This window comes from Carcharodon carcharias, chromosome 15 (assembly GCF_017639515.1).
Source record: "Carcharodon carcharias isolate sCarCar2 chromosome 15, sCarCar2.pri, whole genome shotgun sequence".
Taxonomy (NCBI): Eukaryota; Metazoa; Chordata; class Chondrichthyes; order Lamniformes; family Lamnidae; genus Carcharodon; species Carcharodon carcharias.
The window spans coordinates 144364-156976 of record NC_054481.1 but is presented as its reverse complement, the minus strand read 5'-3'; the positions used below and the strand labels follow the sequence as shown (position 1 = coordinate 156976).

Genomic DNA, 12613 nt, shown 5'->3' with positions numbered 1-12613 from the left:
GGAGTGAGTTACAGACTGGAATCTAATCGAGGGGGTTAAGGGTGGTTTATAAATAGAATAAAAGATACCCGGGAGTGAGTTACAGACTGGAATCTAATCGAGGGGTTCGGGGGGGGGTTTATATATACAATAACAGATACCCGGGATGAGTTACAGACAAGAATCTAATCGAGGGGTTCGGGTGGTTTATATAGAGAATATCAGATACCCGGGAGTGAGTTACAGATTGGAATCTAATCGAGGGGTTCAGGGTGGTTTATATATAGAATAACAGATACCCGGGAGTGAGTTACAGACTGGAATCTAATCGAGGGGTTCAGGATGGTTTATATTGAGAATAATAGATACCCGGGAGTGAGTTACCGACTGGAATCTAATCGAGGTGTTCGGCGGGGGGGGGGTTTATCTATAGAATAACAGATACCCGGGGGTGAGTTACAGACAGGAATCTAATCGAGGGGTTCAGGGTGGTTTATATTGAGAATAATAGATACTCGGGAGTGAGTTACAGACTGGAATCTAATCGAGGGGTTCGGGGTGGTTTATATATAGAATAACAGATACCTGGGAGTGAGTTACAGACTGGAATCTAATCGAGGGGTTCAGGGTGGTTTATATATAGAATAACAGATACCCGGGAGTGAGTTACAAACTGGAATCTAATCGAGGGGTTCGGGGTGGTTTATATATAGAATAACAGATACCTGGGAGTGAGTTACAGACTGGAATCTAATCGAGGGGTGCGGGGTGGTTTATATATAGAATAACAGATACCCGTGACTGGGTTACAGACTGGAATCTAATCGAGGGGTTCAGGGTGGTTTATATATAGAATAACAGATACCCAGGCTTGAATCTAATTGAGAGGGTTCAGGTGTAGAATCTCAGGACCTCTGGGCATTAGTTACCAACTAGAATGTAATCGAGGTGATTTCTGTAAGATGCTTGGGATCAGTTTTACCTGCTGGGCCAATGCATGGGTGAGCTACTCGAGGTGGCTCATGTGACATAGGGTCCTATCAGTACAAACGTACCTTTGTTGTAGTTCTGAATGAAGTTCCATTAATTTTTTAATTTTTACTCCAAATCAGTTGGCGCAATTCAAAGGGTAAGATTTTAAAAATATATATTTCTTGGTCACCTCCCTCGAACGATGTGAATACTCTGAAGATTTCTGGTTGTTATTCATGAGGAGCAGCAGGAAGCTTCTAACTTCATCAGCAAGGCTGGAGTGGATTGTACTAGCGCCCTGGGAGATTTGAGCCTCGATGGTCTTTTCTCATTTCACACATTATGATGTTCTATTAACACCCAAAAGCAAGAGGAAGGACCTGGATAATGTCTAAACCAATCTGTGATATTTCAATCACAAATATTATGAACAATATGAGTATGAACAACGAGAGTGGAATTTTATAGTAATAATACTATCCACAACAGCAGTCAGAACGCGTCTCCCACACAATCACTGAATAATTGAACAGGAAAATTGCATCAACACCATTGCTAGGCTTGCCTGTTCCATCATTATCAATGCAGAGTTGCTGCTCCACCATTGCTCGTTGCAATACACACAGCTAAGAGGATCCACTTTCTATAACAGGGTGTTGTTTTATATAAAAACAAAATCAATATTTCCCCCAGCAAAGGGAGCACTCGTTTCTCAGACTCATTCTCTGCATCGTTCCTCCCCATCAACAGATGAAAGTTTCTCTGATTGCCACACAAAGATCTTTAAGTTATCCAGCCCACATCGAGTTTCCCGAAAATGTATCTGGAACAGTGGAGGTTCTATGCAGGTCATTGACAAGGGATGACCCAGATCACACTGCAGAATTTAAACTACTTAGAAAAACACACGACTGTCAGTTTCACTCCTATCCTTGGCTGACTCTATGCCAGAGTAGGTACTGTGACTTTAAGTTCAATATCTAAAAACTTCGTAAGGGCTTTGTGTAACATGTGGAGAAGGGCTAGAACCAAGGGGCCATCGATATAAATCCAACTGGGGATTCAGGAGAAACATCTTCACCCAGGGATAGTGGTGAGAATGTGAAACTCGCTGTGAATATTATACATGCATTTGAAGGGAAGCTGGGTAGGGGGGAGGGATGGAGAGGGATGGGGAAGGGGGTGAGGGGATGGGGAAGGGGGTGAGGGGAAGGGAGGGCAAGGGAGGGAAGATGGGGGGGAGGGAAGAAGAGAGGGGATGGGAGGGAGGGCGGAGGGGGAGGGAGGGCAAGGGAGGGAAGATGGGGGGGAGGGAAGAGGAGAGGGGATGGGAGGGAGGGCGGAGGGGGAGGGAGGGAGGGCGGAGGGGGATGGGAGGAAGGGGAGGGGAATGGAGGATGGGGGGAGGGGAATGGAGGGAGGGGGAGGGGAATGGAGGGATGGAGGGAGGGGGAGGAGGGATGGAGGGAGGGGAAGGGTAATGGAGGATGGGGGGAGGGGAATGGAGGATAGGAGAATGGAGGGATGGAGGGGGGAAGAGGGAGATGTAGAAGAGTCCAGAGTCAGAGCTATGGAGGGTTTGGCCAGTCGTTGTGCTGGAAGATGTTTCAGAGCTAAAAAGGGGGATAAGATTTTGAAGTTGGGGAACCAGGTGTTGTACGAGCTTTGGAGTTTCCAGCTGACAATGGTCGAGTTTGGAGTTTATGGTGCTTTTACCTGAAGGAAGTGTTTAAACAGGGGAGAGGCAGACTGCGCGGGGGAGGAGTGTAGCATCATAATAAAGGCAGCAGGAATGTAGCAAAGAGGTTTGGGAAGCTGGAAAATAGTAACCCACTTCCGAGTTACTGGGGCCAATGGAATGGTTGAACTTTTCACACCCCCGGGCTCCTTTTCTGCAACATTTCCTGCCATGCAGAATGCACTTAACTATTCCTGGAGCTCCCTGCTGATTGGCCAATGTGCGAGGGGAGGTGGGGACTGCAGTCCTGGCCTCTGCACCAGGAATGAGAATTCCAAGAGTTGTTAAACATTCACAAATTTCTGAAGGGTTAAATGAACATACTCACAGACAATCCCAGCGATGCTTTACTTAGCACACATCCTTATCAGTGTCGCTCAGCAGCTGGCTCACCAAGCTTGATCGATGAGAGTCCGCTAGTTAACACCTTGTGAATTTTGCTCTCTCTGTTCCCTAACTCGGCTTAACTGGTCAAGGAACTTTATGTAATTACTTTACAGCTTTTATCTACTGTCAAAGCTTCACCTTTAATTCCATATCCTCCTCCTGTGCAATTCCAGTGGCCTGAATGCTACTGAAGTTATTTTATTAGTGCCTGACAGTTTACACGTTACCATTAACCTATTAGGCCTGCTCTTAACTCTCTTATTGTTTGTCTTTAAATGTTTACATTCTCTTTTTGTGTAATTATTCTGCTTTACACATTTTTTTTCCTTTTTAAAGCTAGATCATAACTTCTAAATAACCCTCATGGATATATCCTCAACCTCTTGGTCCTTTGGTTTCCTTTCTTTAATCTCTAATCTACATTTCCAATTCTGACTTTTAATTGCCATTTGACCGAATATTTCAGTTACTATCATAATATTAATAATCCCGATATAATTCAATGAAGCCTTTGTATTATTTCATGGTTTGCTTCCTTGGCACTCGATCGAAGGTGCTAAATTTACCAGGAATGAGAGTTCCAAATGCAAGATTCAAACATTTATAAGTTTATTAAATGAAAATATTCACCTGGAACATACAGCAAATCACATTACAGTTGTTAATCCAGCTTTCTAGATTATTTAACTTGGGTTAACTTCTTATCAGTTTCTAATCACATTTTCTCATGGCCTTTATGCTTCACTGGTCTTTTCTGAAGTTCCAGTAATTAAACATCTATCATCGCAGGAGCTGCTGGTGCTTAGATTAAGCAAAGCAGAGAATGTATCTTATATGGCTATAATTCAGATAAGATCATCTACAAGCATGCATGAATTGTAAGAAATATGTTCAACCTCGAGATCAGATTGTTTGTGACCTTTGCAAAGACTGTCAATGTCAAGTTTTAACGATATGGCTTAATGCAAAACAGATTGTTCACTTGCTCTTGACCCCTGAACAGAGTTCACCTTGGAAAGGTGACATCATGATCTAGAGCAAGAAGATGTGTGCCATGTAATCACCAAATCATCCTGTGGCTCTTTTCAACATTGTTGAACACTAAAGCATTGTTAACCAGTGTTGGATCCTGGTCACTAGTTTAGTTGGACTAATGGATCCAGGTTGCATGCTTGTTTCGGGAAGACTGAGTTGGTGCCATAGACAGAGTAGATCAGCAGACAGTTCTTATGTAGAACACATTCTAATTATTTACAAAAGAACTCAGCAGCTACACTTGTGTGCTTAAAGCTAAAACCCTATCTCTACATTAAAGACTCTAACTCTAGACTAGTCATTACTGACTACTAAGGTAGCCTGGGCTACTCTGCTTTTGGATACTAAGATCATGTGAGCTTCCATTATAACATTCTTCTTAAAGATATATTACACATCAGGTTACTACAACCAGACTGTTGGTCTCATCCCTTAGAAAGCACTCCTACTGCCTCATGCTTCCCCAACCTGGAATACCCTATTTCTACCTTAATCCCGATCATACAAAAGCAGAACTTTGCCAGCAGACTAGTGGTTTCAGCTTGCTCCTGCCCCACAGAATGAATTTCCTCTTTTCTTGACTCTATCCTCTTCGGCTACTGCTAATTCCAGAGTCTGCGGACCCTGTAATCACATTTGCCCCGCAATCCCTCTACGCCTCCACCTCTGAGCAGGACTACCTCCATGTGGTATACTTTTTGAACAATCGAACCAGTGTCTATCCATCATCACCTTCCTCCACCTGGCTGAGCCTGTTCCCACCTGAAACAGCTTCTCCTAATTCCAGGATTTCCTCCCAATTAAACATGCTGCTGCGCCTCAGTTGAATCTGCCTCCACCACTTCCTTTCAAAAAGGGGTATATCTAAGTCCCAAGTTACTAAAGTCACAGAGAGGTTGGTGGAGTGGGCGGACAAGTGGCAGATGAAATTTAAAGCAGAGAAATGTGAAGTGATTCATGTTGGTTGGAAGAACATGGAGAGACAATATAAAATAAAGGGCACAACTCTAAAGGAGGTGCAGGAGCAGAGGGACCTGGGTGCATATGTCATTAAGGGTGGCAGGACAGGTTGAGAGAGCGGTTAATAAAGCTTACAATATCCTGGGCTTTATTAACAGGGGCATAGAGTACAAGAGCAAGGAGGTTATGTTGAACTTGTCTAAATTACTAGTTGGGTCTCAGCTGAAATATTGTGTCCAGTTCTGAGTACCACACTTTACGAAGGATGTGAAGGCATTGGAGAGTGTAGAGAAGATTCACGAGAATGGTTCCAGGGAACCAATAGTTGTGAGAATAGATTGGAGAAGCTGTTTCAGGTGTGAACAGGCTCAGCCAGGTGGAGGAAGGTGATGGTGGATAGTCTGTGGTGTCCCAAATTGGGAAGGCATGTTGAGACTGGGGATAGAGACCATGCATCAAAACGTTTGGAAAGGTGTTTCCTTGTTGGTGTGGATATGTTTTCCTTGTTTGGAATTAGTAGACATGTCTGACAAGAACCTTTTGAATTCTGCACACACTTTGCAGGCTCACTCATTTCTTTCAATTCCCCATTTTCTCACCTTTCTGAGTGAACGTCTCACTGCATAATTGCTTCCACACTCTTTTGCATCTTCTGTTGCCTTACTGAAGTAGTTTTGCATCATTTAATAATCTTTACGTTTAAGCAACTTATTCAACCAATTAACCTCCCACTCAGCATGCAGGAGTCTCTCTCCATCCTCCAGCATGTTACTTGACTTCCGGGGTTTGCACGATTAAAATATTGTTGATTGAAATGCTTTCAAACACTTTCTACATATTCAGGACTGCATAAAAAATAATTTCACTGACTGCTACTTCTACACATGAAAGGATACTATAGATATCAAAGTAATTATCCCAAGAGCTACTCATATGGTTTCAGCTATTGTGGCATACTCTACCTATTAAGAAGGAAAGGCTCTATGAGAAGGATGAACCATACATGGTTAACTAATGAAGTATAACATTGAAAAAGCGTGCATTGTTGTTAAGATTAGTGATAGGCCAGGAGATTGCTGGTTTCTAAAATTTTCCCCAAAATTGCTGAGTAAACTAGTTAGAAATTAATAAAAGACAGGGCTTCGACAAGTATATTAAAAGGAACAGTGTAACTGTAATCATTGGTCCCTTACACACTGAGGCTGGAGAATTAATCATGGGAAACAAGGGAATGGTAGACATTGAACAAGTATTTTGGATCTGTCTTCTTGGTAGAAGACACAGAAAACATCCCAAGAATGTAGGAAAACAGGGCACAAAAGGGATGAACTTCAAACAATAATCACTAATGAAAAAGTACTTTGAAAACTAATGGGACTAAAGTCTGACAAGTCCCCTGGGCTGGATGGTCTGCATCTTAGGGTCTTAAGAGAAGTGGCTGCAGAGATAGTGGATGATTGGTTGCAATTTTCCAAAATTCCCTAGATTCTGGAAAGGGCCCAGTGGATTGGAAAACCCCCACCACTATTCAAGAAAGGGAGACAGAAAGCAGGAAAATACATGCTAGTCATTGGAAAAAAAGCTGAAATCCATTAATTAGGGAATTAGTAGTCGGACATTTAGAAAATCAGAATACAAACAGTAAAAGTAGTTTTATGAAAGGAAAGTCGCATTTGACAAACTTATTCTAGTTCTTTGAGGATGTAATGAGCAGGGTGGAGCAAGGGGAACCAGTAGATGCAGTGTATTTGGATTTCCAGAATGTATTCAATAAGGTGCCACATAAAAATGTGCTATCAACATGGGATTGAGGATTGCTAACTTATAGAGAACAGAATTGGGATAAATGGTTGGTAAACTGTAACTGGTGGGATGTCACAGGGGTCATAAATCAATCATTTACAGCACAGGAGGGCATCAAGTCCATGCCAGCTCTCCACTGAACAATCCAGTCAGTCCCATTCCCCTGCTCCATCCCCATAACCCTGCAGCTTTGTTTCCTTCAAGTGCCCATCCAATTTCCTTCTGACATCATTGATCATCTCCACTTTCCCCACCCTCGTGGGCAGCGAGTTCCAGGTTATTACTGGTCATTACTGCCGTGTAAAAAAAGCTCCTTCGCAGATTCCCCCTGTATCGCATTCCCAAAACCTGAAATCTGTGTCCCACAGTCCTTCCACCATCAGCGAATGGGAAGTTTTCTTTATCTACCTATCCAAACCTGTCATAATCTTGTACACCTCTATCAAATCTCCCCTCAATCTCCTTTGCTCCAAGGAGAACTACCCCAGCTTCTCCAGCCTAACCTTGTAGCTAAAATCCCCCATCCCTGGAACCATTCTGGTAAATCTCCTCTGCACCCTCTCAATGACCCTCACATCCTTCCTAAAGTGTGGTGACCAGAACTGGACACAATACTCTAGTTGGGGCCTAACCAGAGCTTTAGAAAGGTTCAGCAGAACTCCCCTGATTTTGTACTCAATGCCTCTATTTATGAAGATCAAGATCCCATTGCTTTGCTAACCACTCTCTCAATATATCCTGTCACCTTCAAAGATCTCTGCACATGACCCCCCCAGGTCCCTCTGCCCCTGCACACTCTTTAGAATTGTGCCATTAAGTCTATATTGCCTCTCCCTATCCCTTCTGCTAAAATGCATCACCTCACACTTCTCTGTATTAAATTCCATTTCCCACTTGTCTGTCCATTGTCCAGCCTATCGATATCTTGCTGCAGTTGATTAGTATCATCCTCACTGTTTGCCACTTCTCCAAGTTTGGTATCATTGGCACATTTTGAAATTTTACTCTGCACTGCAGTATCCAAGTCATTCATATCAATCAAACAAAGCAGTGGTCCTAGCACTGACCCTTGGGGAACACCACTGTCTACCACCCTCCAGTCTGAAAAGAACCATTTACTGCGACTTGCTGTTTTCTGTTCCTTCAGCCAAATTTTTATCCAAGTTCACACTGACCCTTCTCTTCCATGAGTCACAGTTTTGTTAAACAGCCTTTTATGTGGCACTTTGTCAAACACTTTCTTAAAATCCATAGACAACATCCACTCCATTCTCTTTGTCAACCTTCTCTTTTAATTCATCAAAAAATTTAATTAGGAAAGGACAATCTGCCTTTTTAAAATCTGTGCTGACTCTCCTTCATTCACTCAAACCTCTCCAAGCTCCTGTCGATTCAGTTCAAACCATTGTACGCCATCTAAACTCAAATCCCACTCAGAAGTTAGGACAAGAAAAGGGGTGGCATTAGAAACTTGAGAGAGGCCATGATCATGGTGTCAATTGCCTTGGTGCAGACAAATGCACCTCCTAAGAGGAGCTTTCTGGCCATCTCCAAATAAGATAGGGGTGCTCAGAGTGAGCTACAAAAGGAAGTGACTGCGGCCAAAAACTATACATCAATTGTACCCATGAATTACTTTGTAACTTTTCTGCAAAGAAATTGTCATTTGGCCCCAACCGTAGAAGCAGATTGCTTTGATTCAGGCAGTATACGTCCATGGTCAGAGGCAACCAATATACCAAGTGACATCAGCTGACTCAGCTGTATGATGGGTACTAAATTCTGAGTTTGTGCATCAGCCTCCTGGTTCAGTTTTTTATTATTTTGATGGTGGTCATTATGTGACGTGCAAAGGCTATAGCTTACAGCTTAGGTGGAAGTCTCAGACGCACTTTTTTAATTGGTATGCAAGCCCCTGTAAAAGAGCAGCACTGATATCTCTCAGATGAATGTAAAGACCCATTGTGTGCTTGATGTGAATGCTGGGTTGAGGTTCCCTGTCCACACACTGATAAAGTGCAGAACAAATGGCACCAGACACATTTCCCACATCAAAACTTCAATGAATCAATCAAACCAGTGAATGAAATGAGAAATTTGGCCCTCATGTGCTTCAGTTTGAATATTCTAACACACTGCCATCTACTCCTAGTTAGCATTCACTATTCATTCCTTGTCCTTGTTTTAAAACTTTTATTTTTAGAAAACGAAATAAAAAGGATACTCATGAATTTTATTATATTTCCACAGGGCACAGATTACACAAAACTTTACACCAGGCCCAGATTACAAGGCTCTTGGAATTATTGTACAAATTAGGTAACTTTAAGGGAATCTAAATTTTGTCCTCATTTACTCAATTTCTAGACAGAACCCAGATAATGACAAACCAGAGACTAGAAAATTAAAATCACAATTTACTATTAATTCAACATATTGTGAATTGGACATTGTGTGGATTATACACGTAAAAAAATGATGTTACAGGTAGTGATGGGCAACATGTTGCCCTATCACAACATTAAGTTGTACAATACATAAACAAGCTTGCCATTTCTTCTTTCATTCGGCTTTTTTGTTACACTTTTTGCAATCCATTTGCATAGGAAAAATATTTTTAAAAATTGTCACAACATTACATTTTTATTGTGACATTATTACATGAAAATGTCACGTTAATTAAAAAAAAAGGACATTAGCCATCATCAGGCTGCTTTCTTCCCCAGGTTCGCTCTGGAAATTCTACACGTTAAAGAACTCCAATGAAATTCGCCAAAACAAAAACAAAAACAGAATTACCTGGAAACACTCAGCAGGTCTGGCAGCATCGGCGGAGAAGAAAAGAGTTGACGTTTCGAGTCCTCATGACCCTTCGACAGATGCTGCCAGACCTGCTGAGTTTTTCCAGGTAATTCTGTTTTTGTTTTTGTTTTGGATTTCCAGCATCCGCAGTTTTTTTGTTTTTATCTCAATGAAATTCGCCAGCCCAGTCAGGGTCTGCAAACAAGCTGCTGTACAATCGTTACCATTGAAAGGCATTGTTTCAAATCATTCATTCTACATTGTTGCAATTGGTCTACAAGATCCTCTCAAGCTCAATCCACAGCATAAGCAAAGATACCGTTGAGACAATCTGCCACACGCCACATAGCCAGAGGTCAAACGATTTTTTTGGAAAAAAACATTAACATTTTGAAGGTTTGATTAAATAAAAAGAATTTACTTGCAAATGAACTTAAGTGTGGAACTGGAGATAGTCCAACTCCACTGAACTAAGGTGGTTCCCTCATTAGCCACTCTCTCCACTCCCTGCAACAGTAAGTCCCTGCATTAGTTTGACTCCACAAGTGGGGAGATCAGGTGAATGAGAAACTTCAGTGCAACCCTCCAGGGCCTCTCAGCATTCCATTTCTGATGCAATCCCTTAAATTACTCTAAAGAAAGCCAACGGGAATTTTCAAAGACATTGATGATTTTTACTGACTGGGAAAACAATTGACTGACCTTTAAGTGTATAGTCAGATGCTTGTACCCAATATTCCCCAATCCTAAATGATGCTCCTCCAAGTTGCCACATGTCACCAACACCTACTTCACAAAACAGCTTAAGGAGCTTATCCAGCAGTTGGGCAGCTGTACTTGGGGGGTAAGGAATGTCAAACGTTCTTTTCCTGAAGATGCTTCCATTCTTAATCTCCACTCCTTCTAATATACTGGGGTCTAACAATTGTAGGCTTTCTCCTCTGCAAGAAGCTTCACTTGGCCACTTGAATTGCTTGTTAGCATGGCTCCTCTGAGCTGCTGTAGATAGCATGGATGTTATCAAAATTCAGCACTGGTCCAATCAAGTCCTCAGTATGGACCTTAGTGGAGACTAAAAGATTGCAAGTCTACAATGTTGGAAATGCAAAGTAAAAAAGATCCCTTATCTGGCAAAGCCCTCCAGAAGACTAGATTTTTCCACTGAAATGCTTCATTTGATAGTTTAGATCTGTGTATCTGACGCAAGTTTCTACACTGTTGCAAACAAATGTAAGATACAGTGTGGGTTAGCACTTAGCTGAGTTATGATAGGAGCACCTAATTTATGGACAAACTAGACTCAAGTGTTCAAATTAAAAAGTTCAGAGTACACTGATATGCAAGCTTCAATATCGCTGGCATCAATGGGAACCAGTCTGATTTTACACACCTTAGAAGTCATTTTAAACTGTTTTACTAGCTTATTCCTTTCTCATTTCTCTTCAATTTTCACTTGGCACGGTAGGGTTGTATAGAATACTGGCATCTCAGGCGGTCGGCAATCTTGCTCCATAAATGATCAACTATAACCACATATATAACAAGACAGGCCAGATCTTCCATAGAATTAGAAGAAATGCACAATTGGCTGGAGAGAGAGGCAACCTCCAAGTATAGTCCTAGTAAATAAATAAGTTATGATCCTAGTCAGCTACTTCAGTCAAAGCAATGTACCCAAAGAGGGTTCCAATCATACCAGAAATATATGAAAGATTTGGGCCAGGTCACTAACTATGGACTGAAAGTTTGAGGATGATCCAAAATGTGCAGTACGTGACTGTACACAAGTACCTCTTGAGCAGGCTAAACCAGATAAATTGCATATCTGAACTAGTTTCCATCCTCATGGCACTAAAAATGGCACACAAAAAGATGTAAAATCAAGAATGAAGGACAACCAGTAGATTTGTTAAGCTCTGAGCAGTACATTCATCCCTCCAATCAAGAACAGCAGTGAATACACTTTGAACACATGGGTCATCAGGAGAAATTTTCTACCATAGCTCAACAGCAAAATTCAATTTCTTACAGAAACACATGCTGACATATTTTCTTCTTTCTCCCCCCACCCCCCCCAAACTGCACCCCCCCCACCCCCACACACTCCCTTGCCCCCAGTTGCCTGTGAGAATTTGCTTCAACAAATATTAGTCACTTGTGTCAGGCTGCTGAACATGTATACAATCCCATTGCGATTCCTCCTGCCCAGCCAGGATAGGCAGCAACATCCTTTTGTCTTTTTAAAGGGCTGTAAATGTTTTTCTCTCAAGAGTAGGAACCACAACTTAGGGGTGAAGTCATTCACTGAAGACACTATCCATGGAAATTATTCACTTGAGGATTATGTGGTAACTGTCACTGCCCTCAGCTGTAGGAAAGAAATGGGGAAAAAAAATGACATTAAAACAAAATTGGCTCAATCCTTCCCCAGTCAAAAAGTTGGATTTATAATTCCCATTTTCCTGAGGGAAACAATTTTTAGATGAACAAGGAACAACATAAAGTTGCAATAGTGTCATAAAACAATTTTACTTCTCAAAGGAGATGCTTCAGAAACAATCAGTACACATGAACATAATTCAAACATATACAATGGTCACTAGTACTACTGGACATTGGAGGGAAAGGGGAATAACAGGAATCACCAGGATAAGGGCTGTGGCAGTTACTGAGTTGTCTGAAGGAAGAGGACAAGTCACTGAGGGAAATTGAAGTTGTTGGAGCTGCCGATAAACAATTAGCTAAGGTCTCTATATCAATCCAAATATGTAAAGAAAGATCTTGTTTTTGAAAAAATTAAAAGGTGGCTAACAATTTTAGTATTCTCAAATAGTTGACAACTTCAGTATGATAGGCATAATGGTTATGTCTAGACCAGTAAACCCAGAGGCCTGAACTAATGCTCTGGAGACATAAGTTCAATTCCCTCCACAGCAG

The 12613-nt window shown here is 41.7% G+C and overlaps 1 protein-coding gene across 1 annotated transcript in view; it reads right to left on the bottom strand.

Annotated features, from left to right (window-relative positions):
• Nucleotides 1-11785: 11785 nt before the first annotated feature.
• LOC121288605 (transcription factor CP2-like) overlaps nt 11786-12613 on the bottom strand; it is a 35431-nt gene continuing 34603 nt past the window's right edge. The window contains exon 5 of the mRNA XM_041207234.1: nt 11786-12044. Within this exon, the coding sequence (XP_041063168.1) occupies nt 12007-12044 (38 nt within the window). The 3' untranslated portion in view covers nt 11786-12006. The remainder of the gene's footprint in view (nt 12045-12613) is intronic.